The sequence below is a fragment of the Corylus avellana genome, chromosome 3 (assembly GCF_965113065.1).
Source record: "Corylus avellana chromosome 3, dhCorAvel1.hap1.2, whole genome shotgun sequence".
Taxonomy (NCBI): Eukaryota; Viridiplantae; Streptophyta; class Magnoliopsida; order Fagales; family Betulaceae; genus Corylus; species Corylus avellana.
This window is the reverse complement of record NC_142492.1, coordinates 13870996-13893856: the sequence shown is the minus strand read 5'-3', so window position 1 is coordinate 13893856 and position 22861 is coordinate 13870996. Positions and strand designations below refer to the sequence as shown.

General features: G+C 38.1%; 2 protein-coding genes across 2 annotated transcripts; both read right to left on the bottom strand.

Annotated features, from left to right (window-relative positions):
- Nucleotides 1–978: 978 nt before the first annotated feature.
- Nucleotides 979–1467, bottom strand: LOC148586831 (uncharacterized). Its single transcript, XM_088514356.1, has one exon. It carries the CDS (start codon nucleotides 1465–1467, stop codon nucleotides 979–981), a length of 489 nt encoding a protein of 162 aa, XP_088370482.1.
- An 8023-nt stretch (nucleotides 1468–9490) lies between these two features.
- On the bottom strand, nucleotides 9491–12154 carry LOC132175277 (sulfate adenylyltransferase subunit). Its single transcript, XM_059587163.2, has 3 exons — nucleotides 11926–12154; nucleotides 9981–10202; nucleotides 9491–9894 (listed from the first exon to the last, which is right to left on the bottom strand). Exons 1-3 carry the CDS (start codon nucleotides 12118–12120, stop codon nucleotides 9676–9678), a joined length of 636 nt encoding a protein of 211 aa, XP_059443146.1. The 5' UTR covers nucleotides 12121–12154; the 3' UTR covers nucleotides 9491–9675.
- Between the last annotated feature and the right edge of the window lie 10707 nt (nucleotides 12155–22861).

Genomic DNA, 22861 nt, shown 5'->3' with positions numbered 1-22861 from the left:
ACTCTTATTAGTCGAAGTGTAAAAGCAGCTACTGAAATTGAGATCCATAACCTCCAAATCATTCAAACACTTCCCAAATTCAACTTCATATGAATTCAACTTTTCAGACCCCCACTTCTCTGCTAAACACTTAACAACATTAAAATCTTCACAAATCATCCAAGGATTGCTAGCTACTCTAACCTTCATAGAAGCTAGATTATTCCACAGCAACTTCCTATCCACACAATTGTTATCCCCATAAACAAAATAATGATACCAGCAAAGATTATTCTTGGGAATTAATGACACAATTCATGCTCTGAGCACTCTTATCATGCAAAGTCACAGTAAAATCTGTCTTCTTCCAACAAATCCAAATCCTCCCCAAAATATGCTGATCATAGTTATACTCATAACCCCAATTAGGAACAATGCAGGACCTAATTTTATCAGCCTTATGCAACTTAACCCTAGTTTCAATAAGGCATATTAATCCAATCTTATGAATCTTAATCATACTCCTCACCTCTTGTTGTTTAGAGGAATGATTCAAATCCCTCACATTCCAAATCAGGAAATTCATGTAGTAGGAGAGAAACCTCTCATCAAAACCCCCTCCTCTTCCCCTATTTTTCCTTTCCCTTTAGCTAACAAAAGATGAGCACTCTCTTCATTCAAAGCATCCTCAATTACTTTTTGGAGAGAATTAGAAATAGCTCCTGAACCTCTAACCTCCCCTGATTCAAAATTACCATTAGCTCTAGCCAACAAATGAAAAGAATTGGTCCAATGCCTCTGACTATCACAAACAGATGGTTTAGAAATAGGAATTCTTCTATTACTTTTGACTTCATTCCACTGATCTTTAGCTACAACACCAGGAGTCACAATCTTAACCTCATCAACCTTTTTAGCCATAGAACAATTATGTTTATACAATTCCTGCTGAACAGGCTCAAACCTCCTAGGAACCTAAACCTGCTTCTCAATTTTATTTCAAGCATAGGTTAAATGACCAAAGGACTTACACTTCTTACACTTAACAGAAAGCCAAGGATATTCAATACCTACTACAACCCTCCTCCCATCAGTACCCTCAACTTCAATCTCCTTAGGAAACTCAGAATCAACATTCACCTCAACCAACACCCTAGCAAAGCCAATACGAAGTTGTTCTTCAGCAACAAAATCAGTACAGAGGGGCTTTCCAACACCACTAGGCACATAACTCAAACAAGTAGAGTTGTAAAATTCAATTGGAAGATTATGTAGCTTGACCCAAACAGGCACAGTAGATAATGAAATCTTAAGGAGTTGCATACTTGGAGTCCATTTCCTCAAAATCAGAGGTTTATTTGCTATATGCCATAGTTTTGCCTCCATAACCTCATCTCTAATCCTTTCATCAGCAAACAGAAATAAGTATAAACCATTCTCCAATAAAAACACCTCAACTTTTCCATATTGAGCCAACAAAGTATCCATAGTACGTTTGACAATATAAAAGGGAAGAGGTTTGTCAAGAAATTAGCCTACCAGAGATGGAGACTACTTTGAAATTCCTTCCTCAATTGCTGCCTTAGGAGGTTTCACTACAACATTACCACCCTCACAAGAAGGAGCAAAGTAATGCAGAGCACCTAGAGATTTCTCCAATCGAAACAATTGCCTCCAGTACTGTGCTGAATTCTTCTGATCCATCTTCTCATTAAGAACAACTGGTGGCTCCACCTTAGCCTCAAAGAAACCAGGATTTCACAGAACCTCCACCTCAAGATTAACAGAAACAACCTCCACACCATTAACAACCAATTCAACAGCAAAGACACTACCATCAGGTCTCTGTGCATCCAACTTCGAAATCACACCTTCACAGTCCAGTGAAGCACAAATCTCCTCCTCCTCACTCAATTTAGTTGCATAATCCAAAGAATGTGAAGCATTTGCTACATCAACTGTGGCCTCTCTCATTAGCAACTTCAAATTCTTCTTTCCGCCATAACCTCTATTTGCTCGCTTAGCCATAAAATGCCAATTGAGCACTCCACGAGGTAGGGATAGTAAGAACTAGAAAACTTCAGCAAGTCTTCACCGGAAACATGGTCGTCGGAGAAGTCACGCACCCTCACGCACAAGAAAGATGAGCACGTAGATCGGAATCACAGGAAAAAAAACTACCTCAAAACAAACAAGAAAACCTTTGCCACGTCAGCAGAGGTCCAAAAAAAACCTCCAGTTTAAGGAGTACATTATCAATTGAGTGGTAGTTTGAGGAGGTATGTGGACTTTACCCTAATTTATATCTGCATAGCAAAAGGCTAATAATTGTCTCTAGTAGGGACTGATAGAAGACATGACACGAAGATCAATAATAAAAAGCACAAAAGAAGATAAACCTCATCATAAACAGCACCCTTTAACATCCCAATTCATGCATGACAAGGACATTATATAAACTAATACACAATTTCAATGGTGCACCATGATTATAGCTAGTAGTTCAGGATATCATGTTATACAGCTTTTTTCCTTCCCAATGATGAGGGGATCAAGCCACGATGGCAGTGATCGTTGCATACCTGTTGCATGAGGAAACTTATTATGTCCAATTAAGGGCATAATCTTATGGCTAAGGAGCATCTGAGAATCACAAGCTCTAACGACAGATGTCAATTTAATAGAATGGGTTGAAAGAATGGCTCTTTTTTTTTTTAGGGTTTAGGGTTTAGGGTCCACTCTAGCTCCTTATTATGTCCACTCTAGCTCTTCTTTTTTTTCCTCCCAACTCAACTTTGTTTCAGCTATTCTCTTCTTGAAATTGTAAGGAAATGGCGAGAGGAAGGAGTTGGTCTGTAGAGGCGAAGGAATTTGAATTGGTAGTGAAGGCAAGGGCTTCTGGGGTGAGGATCTTCGAGAAAAGCAAAGGGAAGCAAAGGTCCATTTTCATTCAGAAGGATGAGCTAGAGTGGTTAATTCGCAAAGTAGAGGTTATAGTGGTAATGGAGGATTCAGAGGTGTTCTAGGATCAATCAAGAGCAGGTTATCCGCGGTTTATTGCGCAGCGACGATCCAATAGGCATGGGTGCTTCTTAACGCTTGAGGAATTTAATGGGAGGAGAAGGTGTGGTTCGGTCCTCATCCCAGAAGGGTGCTTTAGGCAAGATGGAAGCGCTTCATCTCAGAAGTGCGTTTAGCCAACTCGTCTCTTTGTGGTGCCAAGGAAGAGAAGAAGGTACAAGAGGGGAAGGTTAGGAGGAGTTATGCCGATGTCTTGGCTCAGTCAGTTAATCCGGTAGAGGAGCGTTTTCGTCCATATTCAGGGCCTGTGGCCCAGTGCCCAAATGGTTAAAGGATTCTTCTACAAATTTGGACACACAGGTACTACGCACAGATAAACTGGGATTGAAGCCAAGGTTGGTAAACCAGAATCCGGCGAGGCCACCCAGCGGTTAGGAGGGCGAGAGACTGCGACAACTGGAGGTGAAGAAAATCACAGGGAAAGAAGTGCAAGCAGCTAGGATTCTGGCGAGTTACCTTCAAACGCGGGTGAGAGCACCTGCAACGAGTGATGGTACTGTGCAAGAACTGATGGGACGGAAGATATCTGAGTGTCAGACACAGACCCATACTGGAGTAGGTATGGAGCTTCGTCACTGCAGGGAGACGTTAAGATGGTTGAAAGGGGAGATTGGCGTGGGTCTTCAGAGATTGGAAATGGCTTTAATAAGGGTGGAGGAGAGTGGGCTTAGGCAGGAAATTCAACCTAGTCCAATTTGTCAGGCCAGAACATGAGATGGTGGGGAAGGATGGGGTGGCTGAGTAAGGTCCACGGCCCACAGAAGGCCTTGAGTTAGATCCAGGTGCTAAGGAGAGAAGTGGTCAAAAGGGTATGGAGTGGGCTGGAAGGATAGGCCCACGGTCCATAGGAGGCTTCAAGGCAAAGAGGAAGTTGGCAGTTCATAAGTTGAAATCTGTGATGGGCTCCGGTATGGGCCAGGGCTACCGTGGTTCTTCTGGACCCAATGTGTTGAGCATGCATCTTTCTCACCCGAAACATACATGGGAGTCTTCGATGGAATGGCGGGTGGGCTGGACCGGAGATCCAAGAGCATCGTCTTCGAAAGGTGGCGTCGGTGATCCAGGGGAATCCCCGACAGTCACGGAAGCCCTCGTCACCATTCCTGTATCTCTCGTCGACTCACCTGGAGCTATTCCCGGTGGTGGGGTCTCATTAGGTGGTGCCGGAGATCCTTAGAGTTCACCAGGGTTTACGCTGTTGGCAAGGGGTACTCTGACTTTGACGGAAAAGCCGTCGCTAGTAGCTACTATAGTCGATCCAGTTGTAGCCGTGACTAGGAAAGATTTTCGCCGGATGGGATCGCGATTAAAGGCCAACGAGTCCCTTTTTTTTCGCCAGAGGCTGTGTCACCGTGCAGTGGGGAGGAGGTTGTGCATTAGACGAATTCGGAATTTCCATCTCCAGTGATTGAGGTCAGTGATTTGGTGCCTTGGTCTCCTGTTGTTGGGTTTCAGGGAGACATTCAGGGTAGTGAGGGCCTGGGCATTCCTCAGGAACAAAGGTTTTTTGTTGGGTATCCTGGTTACTCTCACCCATTAGATGGGGACCATATGAGTTTAGGACTCGGGTGTTCAGAAGTGGTTAAGTTGTGTGTAGTTGGCCAGTCTGGTGGAGAGCATGACAGGGCGGCTAGACTCGAGTGTTCAAGAGTGGTGAAGCTGTGTGAAGCTGGCCAGTCTGGTGGTGAGAATGACAGGGCGGCTGAGACACGAGATGATGCCCAGGTACTTTGCGAGGTCAATGTGCCTCCTCCTTTGAATATGTACAGTCCTACTGCAGGGGGTGCGTCGGGTTATTCAGATTGGGTTATTCAATGTGCTAATGAGATTTATCCAATTGTGGGAATTTCATACACGGGTCACAAGCTGCAATTGTTAGCTCTTTTAACTTTTTTAGAAGAGGAAAGAAGGAATAATGCGATGGTGATGAATACGAGTAGCGGCACTAAGGACAAGAGGGAGGTTAGGAATTTGGAGTGCTCAATGAATTATGACGCTAGATGTTTGAGTTCTAGCCATGGCAAGAGGAAGGGGAGGGGGCATGTAGTAGCCTTATGAAGCTAAGCATTTTGTCTTGGAATGTGAGAGGGTTGAACAAGAGGGATAAACGTTTGAGGGTGAGGAATTTGCTCAAGCATTGGAAGGTAGATATTGTTTGTCTTCAAGAAACCAAGATCCAAGGTATGTCTCGCAATATTGTTCATAGCTTATGGGGGCGGAGTCATGTGTATTGGTGTTATTTGGATTCTAGAGGGGCTTCGGGAGGGATTTTGATTATGTGGGATAATAGGGTGGTGGAGAAGGTCGATGTTTGCGTGGGGACCTTCACCCTGGAGATGTCTTTCAGGAACATTGGGGATCGCTTTGTTTGGGCTTTTGCGGGGGTTTATGATTCGAACCTCAATAGGGATAGAAGGCTCCTTTGGAAGGAGTTAGTTGGTGTTATTAACTGGTGGGACATACCATGGTGTATTGGGGGTGATTTTAATGTCACTCGGTTCCCTAGTGAAAGATCAGGTGAAGCCCATTTGAATTCGGCCATGATGGAATTTTCAGACTTTATTTTTGAACAAGGGTTAATGGATCTTCCCCTGATTGGGGGTTTGTTTACATGGTCAATTTCTAATGACCCCCCTTTGTGGTCAAGGATTGATCGGTTTCTTATCTCCCCAGAGTTGGAGGCTCGGTTTCAAGGGGTTAGGCAGAAGAGGCTGTCCCGCCTGTGCTTGGATCATTTCCCTATCATTCTTGAGCTGGGCGAGGTGGCAAAGGGGAAGAGGCCGTTTAAATTTGAAAAAATGTGGTTTAAAGCGGAAGGTTTTGTGGCCCTGGTGAAACAATGGTGGGACTCCTATGTGTTTCATGGTACGCCGAGTTTTGTTCTTGCTTGCAAGCTCAAGGCCCTAAAGTTGAATTTGAAGACCTGGAACGAGGAGGTGTTCAGCAACATTGATAGGAATAAGAGGATGCTTCTTGAAGAGCTTCGGTTGTTGGATGTGAATGAAGAAAGTAGGGCTTTGGATGCAGGGGAGGTTATGAGGAAGGCGGAAGTGGTTTGAGAGTTAGAGAAGTGCACGCTTATGGAGGAGGTGAGTTGGAGGCAAACATCTAGGGTGATGTGGTTGAAGGAAGGCGATAAGTGTACTAAATTTTTTTTACTCCATAGCCAACTCTAATAGAAGGCATAACTCTAAGGATACTCTCATGATTGGGGATAATATCTCCTCAAATCCGACCGAGATTAGTGAGTATGTTGTTGAGTACTATCAAAATCTTTTCTCGGAGCAATGCTGTTGAAGGCCTATGGTAGATGGCATTTCCTTTGATTCCATTTCGGAGGTGGAGGCTAGTTGGTTGAAGAGAGACTTCGAAGAGGAAGATGTTAGAAAGGTAGTGTTTAAAATGAATGGTAATAAGGCGTCGGGCCTCGATGGGTTTTCTATGGCCTTCTTCCAAGTTTGCTACGAGGTTGTGAGGGAGGACATTATGAAGGTGTTTAGTGCTTTTCATGTTGGAGGGATGTTTGAGAAGAGCCTCAATGCTTCGTTCATTTCGCTTATTCCGAAGGTTCCCGGCGCTATCAATCTCAAAGATTTTCGGTCTATAAGCCTTGTGGGAGGCATCTACAAAATCATAGCTAAGGTTTTAGCAAATAGATTGAAGGTAGTTCTAGATAAGGTTATTTCTCAATCCCAAAGTGCTTTCATCAAGGGGAGGCAAATTCTAGATCCTATCTTGATTTCTAATGAAGACCTTGATGGTTGGTTGAGATCTGGGGAGCTAGGGGTTATTTGCAAAATGGATCTGGAAAAAGCATATGATCATGTGAATTGGGATTTCTTGTTATATATGCTTAAGAGATGTGGTTTTGGCGGGATTTGGTGCTCTTGGATAGAACATTGCATTTTGTCAGTGAGGTTCTCGATTCTGATTAATGGTTCTCCTAATGGCTTCTTTAGCAGTTCCAGGGGTTTGAGACAAGGGGACCCCTTGTCTCCTCTGCTATTTGTTTTTGTGATGGAAACTTTAAGTAGGATGATTTTGGCGGCAGTTAATGGGGGGCTAAAAGAAGGGTTCCAGGTCGATAATATTACTTTCTCTCATCTTCTGTTTGCCGACGATACCTTGATTTTTTGCAATGCTATGCCCACCCAGCTTCGTTATTTGCGGAGTTTATTTTTGCTGTTTGAAGCTGCTTCCGGTTTGAAGGTTAATTTGGCCAAGTCAGTGTTAATTCCAGTGGGGAATGTGGAGCAAGTGGACAGGTTAGCCGGTATTCTAGGGTGTGGGGTTGCTTATTTGCCAGTAAAGCATCTTGGCCTGCCGCTGGGGGCCACTTGCAAGCCTAAGCATATTTCGGATGGAGTTATCGAGAAGATAGAACGTAGATTGGCCAGTTGGAAAATGGTGTATTTGTTAAAGGGTGGAAGAGTCACGCTTATCAAGAGTACTTTCGCCAACTTGCCTACTTACTATTTGTCTCTCTTCCCTATTCTGGTTAGTGTTGCTAAGCGGATTGAGAAGTTGCAGCAGGATTTTCTATGGGGTGGTTTAGGCGAAGAATTGAAGTATCACTTGGTGAAGTGGTCGAAGGTTTGCACTCCGATTAAGGAGGGCAGTTTGGGTATTAGAAATCTTATGGTGTTCAACCGCTCCCTGCTAGGGAAATGGTTGTGGCGCTATGGATCAGAGAAAGATACTTGGTGGAGGGCTGTGGTGGATGCAAAATTTGGAAGTTGTTGGGGAGGGTGGTGCTCTTTGGAGCCGGGTGGATCTTTTGGGGTGGGATTATGGAAGAACATTAGGAAAGGGTGGGGTACTTTCAAAGGGTTTACACAAATTGAGGTACGAGATGGGACTAGGGTTCATTTCTGGCATGATTTGTGGTTTGGTGATATGGCTCTCAAGATAGCTTTCCCAGGCTTATTCAGTATTGCTTGTGCAAAGGACGCCTCAGTTGCGGCACATTTGGAGGTGTTGGGTGGCTCTAACCAGTGGAATGTTAGTTTTTCTAGATAGGCTCATGACTAGGAGGTGAATGTCTTGACCTCTTTTTTTCAAGTGTTACATTCTGCTCGAGTGTACCGAGGGTGTGAAGATAGGTTGCGGTGGAACTCTTCCAAAAGAGGTCGTTTCAAGGTCAAGCTCTTTTACGCTTCCTTGGCGTGTTCTGAAGGGAGGGGATTCCCTTGGAAGAGTGTGTGGAGAACATAAGCTCCTCCGAGGGTGAGTTTCTTTGTGTGGTCGGCGGCTTTGGGCAAAATTCTGACTTTAGATAACCTTAAGAAGCGACGGATGATTGTGACGAATAGATGTTATATGTACAAGAGAAATGAGGAAACGGTGGATCATCTTCTCCTTCATTGTGAGGTTGCTTATGCATTCTGGAGTGCCTTTTTTGGTCGGTTTAGGGTGTCTTGGGTGATGCCGAGACGGGTTTCGGATTTACTCGCTTGTTAGTAGTCTTCGGGGAGGAGGGGGAGTGCCGCGGTTTGGAAGATGGTGCCTATTTGCTTTTTTTGGTGCTTATGGAGGAAAATAAATAATATGTGCTTTGAGGATTTGGAGGGGACGTCGGAAGACATCTTAGCCTCTTGCTTTCATACTTTGTATCTCTGGACCGTTGCACATGTCTTTCCAGTGTCAATTAGTTATGATGATTTTCTTGCTTACTTTTTCCCTTCTAGTTAGGTGATCTTGTTGTATACTCTCAATGTACTTCAGGGCACCTTTACGCTTTTAATAAAACAGTTTATGACTTATCAAAAAAAAAAAAAGAATTTTTTCTAACACAATTTGAAAGAAACTTTGTCCATGCTAAACTGGCACTACAATTCATATTACAAAATGAAAACAACTTGGATGACTGCATAGTTGAAATCCAGTGAATCTAATATGAGCTTTTAACTTGCCCTGACTGGGTATTTGGATCATAAAGAAAACTAAGGCTCCGTTTACTTCAATGTAAAATGGTTTCCGTCGGAAAATATTTTCAGGGAAGTCATTTTCCAGTCAAGTCCCGACGAGGTTTTGGGCTAGACTTGGCAAGGTCCGTCAATTTAAGAATGAGATGCTCAAAATCGGAAAATAGTTTACGGTTACCATAAACCATTTTCCAAAAATTAAAGAAGAATTTTCGGTCAAAAGAAAAATATTTTTCATTGCCCATTATTTTACGTCGAAGTAAACACCTTAAAATGCAGAACTCATTTTCCGTAAACCATTTTACGTCGAAGTAAATGGAGCCCAAGTCCACAGTGTTTTCTAAAAGGATATGAAATGATTCAATGGAGCCTTCCATGGTCTTAAAACGAGTAGGTTCGATTACATCAAGATTTCAACAAAGAATTCAAGTATTATGGGATCAAAAATAAATCGAGTTTGATGTACAGTTCAAATCCTATTACAGAGAGGAACTTCGTACCAATACTGAATGAGACCCATCATAACAATGGGCTTTCCCCATAACGTTGAAATGGTCATTAATTAACTTCGATAAAATAGGGCCTCGCCAAGGAAATTGTATTCAACAAGCAAAAAGCATGGTGTACAACACAATTGCGACACTAGCAATGCATGAAGGGTTGAACTGATGTCAAACCTGAAACAAAACTATCACTCGCTTCCCCATTTTTTCAAAACTCTCTCTTTGGCAGAAATATCGCTGTAGCCATCCTTCTTCGACATATGAAAATCAACATGACTATCTGGAGTTGTCTTTCCTAAGATTCTTGATGTTATGATAGCAAGTGCATTTCTTGTTCCTCGTAAGGCATACAGCAATGGGTTGAAGATGACAGCAAGCATCACTTCACCTTTTGCAACTATGAGATACTGCAAAACATTATGTATGAGAATGGTATTTTTGACACTGGCATTATGCAAAAACTTTTAAATGGTAAAAGAAGGAAACTGCTTACCATGACTATGATTCCTAATACAGCGAGAATTGCTTGTTGTGCTTCTTGCCAGAAATGGTCACCATTGGACCAACCAAACCGTCGACCCCATCCAAACCAACCACCTCCACCAGCATCACCACCTCCACCCACCTCCTCTCTCCTCTTAATTTCCTTGTTCCATTTCTCAAATTCATTTTTCTTTTCACCAAGTGCACTTTCTAATGCTTTCCTAGCTTGTTCCTGCAACCATAGTTAGAGCAAAGCTAAATTGATCCTGGAGGAGATAAACCAGCATTATAGAAAATTATATTTCACAATGAAGTGCTCAGGCTTTATAGTCCTCCCCACACAAGATGGAGCAGACTAGGTCAACATATCATAAACAACTCAGATTGGGGGAAAGAGATGCCCGTGAGTTCAAAGCAGCAGAACTATCAGGAACAAATTCCAATTAAATCTACAATGTGCAGTTTTTGGACAACCCTATATCCTTATAATGTGCATTTTTTTTTTTTGACAAACCCAAGGAAACCTTGTTCCAACTACATTGGGTTGGCAGCATGTTGGCCATCAATCATATCTAAAACCATATCCTATGTCTAATTCTGCTGCTCATGCCTCATTGCTATTCATGTTGGCCGTGAATTAGCACACTGTTATTCATGAATAACCCAAACATAAATTAAATTTCAGGATAGAATTAATGGGGCAAGTTAAATTTCAGGATATAGAATTATGGGACTTGATTAATTAAGAATTATGCAATGCTGCTTTACACTTGGCATAACCTATATTTTTCTCAAGGCTGGGGCAATCCAAGTCGTAACACTCTAGACACAACAAGAGCAGATCATACCATCATGTGCACCTTGTTCTCTGATGAACCTTTCCTACTTATAAGTTATACCCACCTTTTTTTCTCAAGGCAGGGCCAATCCAAATCATGACACTCTAGACACAACAAGGGCAGATCATAACACCATGTGCACCTTGTTCTCTGGTGAACCTTTCCCACAATCCCCGTTATAAGGAAACAGAATCTGGCTTTACAAACCTGGCTGCCATTGGAAACTAAACTTGTTCATCTACTATATGCACCAAGGACTGCAACATCAAAATTGTTGGATTGGTAGAAGTTAACAAAAATTATGGCAATAGGGGCCCAAGATAAATGTTGAGGAATCAAGAGATTACAAATGGAGATTACTCTGGAGTTGGTGAGGGTTATTCATCATTTTAGTGGCAGACTGCACCTTTGTATGTTAAATGATTTGCATGTATCATGTTTAGAACCTTATCCACTTCCTTTAAACCTTATCCAAACCCTTACAAATACGAGGAATAATATCCAAGGAATAAAGCAGTTAATGTATAAGGGAACCACTAAATGGGGCTCGATCAAATTCCTAACTAGTTCACGTACAAGGCAAGACCAGGACAGATATTACAAAGAAAGTCCAAAAATCTCTTCAAAAGTTTGATTTTTCAGACTTCTTGGCTTAAAATACCCAGTTGGGTTTACAAAACCGAATTTGTCTCAAGATGCCCAAAACGGGACCAGGGTATCGCTGGAATAATATCCAACTTAATCCAAGGAATATAGCAGTTCATGTACAAGGGAAACACTAAATGGGGCTCGATCAAATTTCTAACCAGTTCATGTACAAGGCAAGTCCACCATAGACATTACAAATAAAGTAAAAAAAAAAAAAAAAAAAAAATCTCATCAAAAGTTTGATTTTTAAGAACACAATTCAAGAAGCCCAAAACGGGACCAGGGTTCTCATTTCCAAGCGAAATGAAAAACTTCAGGAAACCCCATTGAACTCAAAACAGCATCTTTCAAGCTTTCGCACTATCAAATTTCCGCTATAACCATAAACTTTAGCAGTATACCCAGAAACGTTCCTCAGTAACCAAACACGTAAAAAGAATACACATAAAAAATACAAAGTTTAAGTACCTCTCTCCGGTTGTCAGAGAAAAGGCAAGAAAATCTGCCGTTACAATTGAGTTTCTGCTGCAGAGAACTCCATGTCTGGTTCACAATCTCATGGCGAGTCAACGAGGTGTATTGGGTACGAGGTGATTCAGAACGAGTCGAGAACGATTTAGAGATGGTTCGATTTGGTGCGCTTAGGTTCAGAACCTGAGCCATGGTTTTTTCGCACGCCACTCCCCGCTGGTATTAGAACTTTGGAGTAAATGAAATACAGTGTGAGATGAAGGGGTTTTGTTTCTTTTTTTTTTTTTTTTGTTTTTTTTGTTTTTTTTTTTTTTTGGGTTAAATTCACTTTGCCTCTCCAACTTTTAGGTTTTTAAATTCTAACTCTAATGTTTAAAAATTGGCAATGTACCCTCTAATGTTTTAAAAATTTTCAATTTAGACCATCCGTTACTAATTTCCGTCTAATTGGATGGAAATTTAAAAAAATAAAAAATAAATAAAAAAATAAAAAAAGCCTTAAGAGTATTTACATAATTTCATAGATTTCTGTCTAATTAGACGGAAATTAGTAATGGAAGGTTTGAATTGAAATTTTTTGAAACATTGAGGAGGTACATTACCAATTTTTAAACATTGGGGTTCGAATTGAAAAACTCATGGAACTTCAAAGGATAAAGTAAATTTAACCATTTTTTCGGTTGATTTTTGGGGAAAATATTTTTCAAAAAAAAAATATATATATTTTAATGTTTGATACAAACGAAAATTTTGATAGGAAAATATTCTTTAAGTTGCCTAAAATAGTTTTTTTTATTATTATTATTGTGTTTTTTTTTTTCTTAAACCATTTTTTGAATTTGAACTTCTCATTTTCGCATTTTCGCATATACTTTCTTATATGCTATCGGTCACTGTCGGAAAATGCCATCTAAGTTCCTCAAAAGTCATCTGATGATTTTTTGCATTAGTTAAATACTAAAAAATTATTTTTAGCTGAAATTGTTTTCTTGAAAATTGAAATTTAGTTGAGAAAATATTTCATAAAGTCATCCTAAAGGGACTAAAGATCCTAGGTATCATAACATGGCATCTTTGATGTGTTTATAGACGTTTTTTCTCCCCTTTTTGTGCATGTGTTTATAGTCACTTTTCATTTTCGTTGAATATTTAAAAGAATAATTATACATACTACACTCATCTCATTCCAATTTTATTAGGTTATGTGGCGGTATCCATAAGCTCTTTGATTTTTTTATTTTATTTTTTATGATGATTCCAACTTTGACATCGGGTTTGTTAGTTTATGTTATTATGGAGGTCCATTAAGCCAAAACAGGAAAAACTGAGAAACAAAGATGGAAGAAACCTACTCAAGGGGTAAACAAAGTTAATTGGGATGTTGCTATTGATGCTACTTCCAAGATGATGGGAGTGAGAGTGATAGTGAGGGATGCGGAAGGAACTGTGTGGGCAGCTATGTGCACCATTGTGCCTTTTATAACTGACCCATCAATAGTTAAGGCAATAGTAGCATGGAAGGCGGTGGGTTTTTGCCAAAATCTAGGTCTTCAACGGATCTTTTTGGATGGCGATGCGCTTGAAGTTGTGAATAATTTGAAACAAGAATATTGTTGGAATCGATATGGCCAATTAATAGAAGATACTCTAGTTATTCTCAACCGCTTGTAGTTTTGGGCTGTTGGGCATGTAGGGAGGGAGGCAAATGAAGCAGCTCATTGTTTAGCAAAAGTAGCTCTTGAACAATCTATGGTGTGTATCCAGAATATTGTACTTACAAAACAAGAATTTTCGGTTTGATTTTATAAGACATACTCTATTCAAAATAATTACAGAGTATTACAATAGAATTAAACAATACTTCTTATCTCCTTAAATTTCTCATCTTCTAGTATTTCAACTCATAAGCCCAATTTCCGCAAGTATTGGCGTATGAGAATAACTTCCAAGACCTTTGTGCCTCCAGTAACGACTTGACAAATCAACGAAGAACACTTTAAGGAAAATAAGCAAAAACACTAAATTTTTATTCTCATATAAAAACCCTTCCTTCACTTTTCCTATTCATCTACCCAGCCATGCACCACAATGCTGCCGCCAGACATGCCGCCGGCGGCGACCATGGATCCGGCCAACACAGACAACGTCGTCTAAGATGCCGGCCAGCCCACTCACTTCTTCTGCCGCTCATCCCCCGCCACTTTCCTCCACAATGTTTATAAATTATAAGAGTATAGTATCAATCAAAAAATTCAAAGGAAAATTTTATTTAGGATTAGGGGCTGATTGAGTCTCTAAATTTCTCAGTGAATGAAGAAATTATTGATTGTGCATTAGTCAGTTAAGTAAGCATGGGTTAATTGTGGGTTGTTTCATAGGTAAAGGAGACGTTATAGTGAGAGAGGAGCTGCTGAATTAGCAAAGATCATTGTAGGGTTGTTGAGGATTGCCACTTGATTGGGGTAGATGAATAACAAAGATAATTGTGGGTAGATGGATCTCTGAGACGGTAGCTTCTATCTTGGCAGCACCTTGAGGTTCAAGAGTAAGCTTCCCTGCAACGCAATATCGTCAACTTCTATAGTGGGTTGGCCGAGTGTCATATGTGCTGGCCAGATCTGTGGCTGCGGCATGTCCAGTGGCAGCGTCTTGGTGGCTGGGTAGATGAATAGAAAAGGTTTACTTTCAAGGATATGAGAATAAAAATTCAGTGTTTTTACTTATTTGTCTTACAATATTCTACGCTGAGTTGTCAAGTCCTTATTGGAGAGCACAAAGGTCTTGATTTGTGCCAAGACCTTATAGAAGTTATTCTCTTGGAGTATACATTGAAAGTTAATAAGTTATGTATAAGATGAAAATAAAGAAGATAAATTTTGGGGAAAAAACATTTTCCCCCCTGAACTATCTACCCATTTCCACTTTGACCTCCAATGTTTAAAAAGTGACACTTGACCCCCTCCTCCCCCAAAAAAAAAAAAAAAAAACCTTCCAAATTGTTGCAATTCGACCATTCTAACTTTTTTTTTTTCCAAAATGCCTCCATCCAAAGTTAAAAAAATAAGCAAATAAATAAAAATTAAGGGGTGGCCGGCCAACCCAGTTAGGCCAAAGCCACCCCAGACCAAACACCCCTTAATTTTTATTTATTTATTTTTTTCAACTTGGGATGGGGGCATTTTGGGAAAAAAAAAAGTCAGAATGGTCAAATTGCAACAATTTGGAAGTTTGGGGGGTCAAGTTTCACTTTTTAAACATTGGAAGTCAAAGTGCAAATGTGTGGATAGTTCAGGGGAGGTAAAATGTATTTTTCCCATAAATTTTTATTTTTTTTGAAGCAGGATAAATCTTTTTATTATTATTATTATTTTTTTAAGCAAGAACATAAAGTTAAGAATCAAAGTCTGAATAGATCATGAGCCAATTAAATGCATGACCAAATCAAATTCTCATATTGATAACATTGTAGATAATATTTGTTTATAACAATTAAAATAGAACATAAATTTCCTCCAAACCAGTTTGAAGGAAATTTTCTCCAACCAACTTCAATAAGTGTCAAGTGTCATCTCTATGTTTTTTTTTTTTAATATTCTTAACAGTCATTTATTGTCATTCTACTAACCTATGAATCCAAACATTAATTTTTGACAAACTCAAAGATGTTGAATAACATTTGTGTCAAACTAAGGAAATTTGTGTCCATTAAAATAACAATTTCATACAATTTTATTTTATTTTTTTTAAAATTCTTAATTTTATCTTCTCCATCTCCATTTAAGGCATACTTTTCAAGAACACAAAGTCAATTTAATTTATAGTTTCAGTCATTCAATCATTCTACACTTTGTGATCCAAAGCAGGTTTAGCACTTGGAGAGAAGCCCAAGAATCTCCGAGGCTGATTTGAGAATAGCTAATCTCCAAGAAATCTTATACTAAATAATCATTTCCATGCCTTATATCTTATATAGAACTAACCCATCAACTCAAGTAGGGTTGGCAATTTTGACACGACCCGCGAACCCGACACAAAGTTAGTAGGTATTGGGTTTAGGCTTATCGGGTTCAGGTCTACCCAATTAAGACCCGACTAAATTCGTGTCTGGCGGGTTAACCCGCAAGACCTATTTAATTTTTTTTTTTTTTTTTTTTTTAAAAAAAACTAAGTTAACCTAACCGGCTAACCCTAACCTTTCATCTCTTCACTCTTCTCTTCGTCTCTTCTTAGTTCACTCACTCACACGGTCACACCCCAGCAGCTGCCAGCCCCCCCCCCCCCCCCCAACCCAAACCGGCAACTGTCTCTCCCTCTCCCTCTCGGCTCTATCTCCCTCTCTCATCTAAAAATCTCACTCACACAGTCACACCCCAGCAGCCGCAAACCCCCACCCAAACCGGCGACTGTCTCTCCCTCTCGGCTCTATCTCCCTCTCTCATCTAAAAATCTCACTCACACAGTCACACCCTAGCAGCCGCCAGTACCCCCCCCCCCCCACCCAAACCGGCGACTATCTTTCCCTCTCCCTCTCGGCTCTATCTCCCTCTCTCAGCTAAAAATCTCTGTGTTGCGCCTCTTCTCCCTGTGGTGGATGGTGTCACGGACTCACAGTGGTCATCTGACTCATCTCTGCGCCTCTTTCTCCATTAACCCAACTCAGCCGCACCTCTCTCTCTCCACTCTGTATTCAGTATGGCGGTATGTCTCTGACTCTCTCTATCTCTTGCTTTGATTATTATTATTATTATTGTTATTATTATTATTTTAGATTTTACTGGTTGTCTTTTTTTTTTTTTGCATTTTTTGTGTGTACACTGTAAATACTGATAATGTATGATTTGTATAATGTATAATGCATTTTTTGGTTGTCTTTAGACGGTTTGTTGGCTGGGTAGAGACTAGAGAGTTATAGGCATGATTTGGTATGCTTGTTTTTAGACGGTTTGTTGGCTAGGTAGAGACTAGTAAGTATTAATCTATCTTCTACTTTGTTGATTATATAGGGCTCAGAATAAGCTTTGATGTGGCTAGAATTTGATAAACATTTTATGTAGATAATCAAAGTGAAATATTCCTAAAGTTGAAACTTGAAAGCCTTAGAAATTTGGAATAACAGAGAGGAAGTGTTTGAAATTAGTATTTATCTATTTGGATATTGTCTTTAAAATATAGTACACAAATTAAAAGAAGATGATCTATGGAGGAAGTGTTTGAATGATGTAAAGTGCATCAATGGCAAAATAAAGCATGTATTTAATACGCACCAAATTTTTGACATGTAATTGTTATATAGTCATTGAATCTTATTAAACTAGTTGATAGCATATACTTTAACTAATTATTATGGGTGTAGATGACTAATGAAGAAATTGTTCAAGATCCATTCGAGTCATTCGAAATTGACAATGATGTTGTTGAAATAAATTCACTAGAAGATGACTCTGTTTCTATGGGAAGTAAGAAAAAGGGAAAGAATCATAGGAATACCTCAGTTGTTTGGCAATATTATGATATCATTCCTAATGCTGATCCAAATGACCCGGAGGTATGGGCAAAATGCAAGATGTGTGGTAATAAATATAGGGCTCGAAGTTCATATGGAACTGAAAATTTAAGAAAGCATAGTAAAAATTGCGAGGGGAGAAACACTCATGATGTTGGGCAAATGCTTTTAGCTGGAAAAGCAAGATCTCTGGGGATAAATGACTCTAAATTTGATCCTAAAAGATATAGAAAATTGTTGGTTGCTTCGGTTATTAAGCATGATTTGCCTTTTTCATATGTTGAATATGATGGTGTAAGAGAAGTACATCAGTACTTGCGTGGTGATGTACCATTTATCTCTAGAAATACTGCTAAGGCTGATTTGGTTAAGATGCATTTGAGGGAGAAACAAAGGGTTAAATCTATGTTGAATGCTTGTCCTGTGAGGATTTGTTTAACATCAGATTTGTGAACTTCTTTGGCAACTGATGGGTATATGTGTCTTACTGCACATTTTATTCACAAAGATTGGGTCTTAACTAAGAGGGTGTTAAACTTTTCATTTATTCCCCCACCACATAATGGTATATCTTTGTCTGATGTTATATATAATTTGCTACAAGAGTGGGGGATTGAGAACAAGATTTTCAGTATAACATTGGATAATGCTTCTTCCAATGATATTTGTATTGGGTTCTTAAAAGATAAATTGAACAGGAAAAAAGTCCTTCCTTGTGATGGTGAGTTCTTTCATATGTGTTGTTGTGCTCACATTCTTAATTTGATAGTTCAAGATGGATTGAAAGAGATCAATAATGCTATCCAAAAGGTTCAAGATAGCGTGAAGTATGTTAGGGGATCACAAGTGCGAAAACAAAGTTTTTTTCAAGCAATGAATCAAATGTCATTGGACAGTCATAAAGGGTTAAAACAAGATGTGCTAAACAGATGGAATTCTACATATCTGATGCTTGAGAGTGCTATTTACTATAGGCGTGCTTTTAGTTATTTGGAGATGACTGATAAAAACTATAAACATTGTCTTACTGCACTTGAGTGGGAAAGGTGGATAATATCAAAAGTTTCTTAGCTTACTTTTACCAAGCTACATGTGCTTTTTTTGGTACTAAGTATCCCACTGCCAGCTTATACTTTCCTGTGATTGCCATGATTTATGTGAGCTTGAAGGAAGACCTTGTGAGTGAAGATGAGCATAAGAGTTTAATGGCAACTCAAATGCTCTCTAAATTTGAGAAATATTGGTTGGAATTCAATGAAGTGTTGGCCGTTGCAGTTATCTTAGATCCTCGTTACAAGCTTCATCTTGTAAATTATTACTATACGAAGATCTATGAAGTTATGAATTATACACAGTATGTGAATGTTCATAATAAATTAAAGAACCTTTTTATGGAGTATAGTGCTTATTCTATACCTAGTTCAAGCTCCATAACTATTCAGCAGCCCCAAGTAACTCGAGCAACACTACCTTGGGAACAGGTGAATAATATCATTGATTTCTTATCTTTTTAGTAACTTAGTATATAATATTTTTAGTAACTTAGTAACTTAGTATATAATCTTTTTAATACTTTTAATTATTTATGTTTATATTCTTTCTTTTTCATGTAAGAATATTCGGCATTTGGTGGAGTCGATGTTAATTCACAAAAGAATCAATTGAAAATTTATTTGGAGAAACCTAGGTCTGTGGCTGTGAATGATTCATTTGACATCCTTTCATTTTGGAAAGGAAATGAATTTCGTTATCCTGAAGTAACTGCAATGGCTTGTGATGTTTTGAGTATTCATGTTTCTATGATTGCTTCAGAATCCACTTTAGTATTGTGGACGTGTGATTGATCAATATAGGAGCTCACTCAAGCCTGATATTGTTGAGACATTAATTTGCACTAGAGATTGGTTATATGGAGATCAAGGTAATATTATTTATTTGCATATTTAATTTTTTCATTTACTTGTATTATTTTTTAACTACACTATAATAATACTAATTCCTCTTTATTTTTTTGATATAGCACAAATGAAGTTGGATAGCATAGAAGATGAAGTTTTGACAACTGATGTTAATTCTTGTGACATTCCAAATTCATCTGGAGCACAATCTGGTAATATTTCTTGAAATATTAACCTTATTTAGTTCATATTTTGTAATGACTAATGATGATGGCTCATGAAAACCTTATTTAGTTATTTTGTTTAGAATCTAATGATGATGGATTATGTTAACTATTGTCTATATGCAAAGGAACTTGTAAAAGTTCAGTAGGATGATATGTAGTGTGCTTAAATATGCTGATATGTTAACTATTGTCTATATGCAAAGGAACTTGTAAAAGTTCGGTAGGATGATATGTAGTGTGCTTAATATGTTGATATGTTAACTATTGTCTATATGCAAAGGAACTTGTAAAAGTTTAGTAGGATGATATAAATTGTGCTTAATATGTTGATACAAAGTTTCCAATGGAATATTCTCAAAGCTCATGTTACAGCTATTAATGCAAATATGAAGTCGGTTTTAGTCCAAAGTCCAACCATATCTTAAAATTTTAATACAAAGTCCAAAACATTATCCTATGTGAATTATTTTTCGAATTTTGATTAAGGGATTTTTTTAAACTGGTCGTGTCGTGTCGGGTCGTGTTACTTGTTTAGTGCATGGGTCATGTCGGGTTACCCGAATATTTTCCGTGTCATAATCGTGTTAGACCCGCTAACCCATTTAGCTAAACAGGTCGTGTTCATGTCTTGGGTAATCGGGTCACAGGTCTTAGCGGGTCATAATCGTGTCTACTCGATTACCCATTTTGCCAACCCTAAACTCAAGCCTAACTATTAGGGCATTACTCACCAAAGGCTTTGACCCACTAACCTAATATGTTCATTACACTTAAGGAGCCCCTACTATTATATTTAGGGCTCGTAAAACAGGTACCTGACATGACCCGTTTACGACCTGTTTATCCTATACATGTATTTTTATAATAAGGTTCTTCTAGGGGTCATAAAGAATAGTTACATACATAGGATAAATGAGTACCTGTTTATTTGCCAAGTACCTGCTTTGCCAACCCTAAAATTTATTTATATCCCTTTGGACCCTTACACCCCTGTCCAAACTATAATTAGCATACACAACTTCAGCCAAAACAAGACATTGGAGTTAAATTCCTTCATATACACTAGTAGTAAGAGACGTTGGAATTGGACTATTGCTATTCAAATGGATAGTTTATTAGCGTGGATAAGAATCTCGCCACTGCCCGAACAAATCCATATTCATCTTTCTCTAACCTTAAAAGGACCAGGTTATAATCATGGAATTATTTGCCTCCCACCGATTTCACATATTCTCTGCTGGGATGAAGAAATATACCGTGAAAACATGTGGTGGGGATAGTTTAATGAAATATGGAGAGTTATCTTACCCATCACTATTTTAATTAGTGGTTATTTTTGTTTTTATCTCCAAGTCGCAGAATTAGTGTTTCTTTAGTTATCTTTATTTTAGTAGGAGTTATCTCCTAGTAGTTTATTTGTAGGGTAAAGTCTACATACTCCCCTCAAACTACTATTCAATTGATAATGTCCCCTCCAAACTACCAAAACATTGTCAATGTCTCCCCCAAGACTAGCAATAAGACAAAAATGTCCCTATAGATTTCTTAATAAGACAAAAATACCCCTATAAATTCAAAAAAAATATATGATTTTCTTTAAAAAAAGGAAAAAATTTTAATTTAAAAATAATATTAAAAAAAACAATTTTTTTAAGACAAAAATTTTTATTTTTTATTTTTTTAAAACGGAAAATTTTATTTAAAAAAAAAACTTTTTTTTTTTATTTAGTTTAAAAAAAAATCATTTTATTAAACGAAATTTTTTTTTTTTTTTTAAACATAAATTTTTATTTAAATAAAATTATAAAACAAAAATAAAAATAAAAATAAAAAAGTTTTTCCTAGAAGTTTTAGTTTTTTTTTTAAAAAAAAATTTTTACTAAGGGTAATTTCATCATTGGGGGGAATATTGACAATTTTTAATTGTTTGGGGGGGGGGGGGGACATTGTCACAATTGAAAGTTTGGGAAAGACATTATCAATTGAGTGGTAGTTTGAGGGGGTTATGTGGACTTTCCCCTTATTTGTATTAAGAGAGTACTTTATCTTCAAGTAGAGGTAGGAATTTATCTCATGTGTCCCCTAAGAGGTAGCTCAATCAGCTGGAATCATGCCTAATAAAGCGGAGGTTACTAGTTCGAATCTTCATCCCCCTCTTATGCGGACATATCAAAAAAAAAAAAAGAAAAAAAAAAAGGAATTTATCTCATGTCTTTGTAATTATCTTATTTATAAGCCTAATTGATTAATACAAAGTTTAATCACTATTTGAAAAGGTTTTGATTTCCTTTAACGAATTTAAAAAGCTTTAAATTCCCTCATAGCTTAGCAATTATATCGTAACATTTTCCCTTTTAATTTGTGTTGGTGGGGTTGTTAAAACCCTACGCTTTAAAAGCTAACTGTATTGCATGATCGATATGAATTAGGGTCCTCTCAATTTCATTTGAATTAGATAATATTCAATTAGTTAAATTGTAGGTGCATTTTTGTCCTCTTAAAAAATGAAAAGACAAAAATACTCCTATAATATAATTAACTAGATAAAATCCAGTTCAGATGAACTGGAAAGAATCCTATTTCCATATGAATTTGTTTATTCATTAAACAAAAAGGCATACTTTATTTGTCATTTATGGTTGCTTGTCGGCTACATCCCAAGTTATTATGATACTTTAAATACTTATAATTACGGGGAATAATATCCAAGGAATAAAGCAGTTCATGTAAAAGGCAATTCCATTGCATTTTTTTTTATAAAAAAAAAAAAAAGGTAATTTCACTTTAGATCCTTGAATTATCACGCAATTTGACAAGTTCCTTAAACTTTAAAATCTCTCAATTTGAACCCTTCCGTCAAATTTTAAACGTTAAAAGTGAGACAATAACGTTTATACCCCTGACTTTTTTATAAAATTTTAAATTTACCCTTAATTTCAAATTAAAAATTATAAAAAATAATAAATAAAAAATCACAAGGTGATCCACGGTTGGGCCATCTTGTGACCCTTTCTTTTCTTTTTTCTTTTTTCTTTTTTCTTTTTTTTTTTAATAAAAAGAAAATTGAAAGGTAATTTTATCATTTTAGGGGTTTTAACCTCAAAAATTGATGGAGGGGTCAATTGACTACAATTGAAAGTTTAATGGGTTCAAATTGAGAAGTTTTAAAGTTCCGAAAGTATGTCAAATCATGTGGTAATTCAAGGTCTAAAGTGAAGTTACCTGAAAAAAAAAAAAAAGCCCAAAACGGGACCATGGGGTCTCATTTCCAGACGAAATGAACAACTTCAGGAAACCCATCTAAC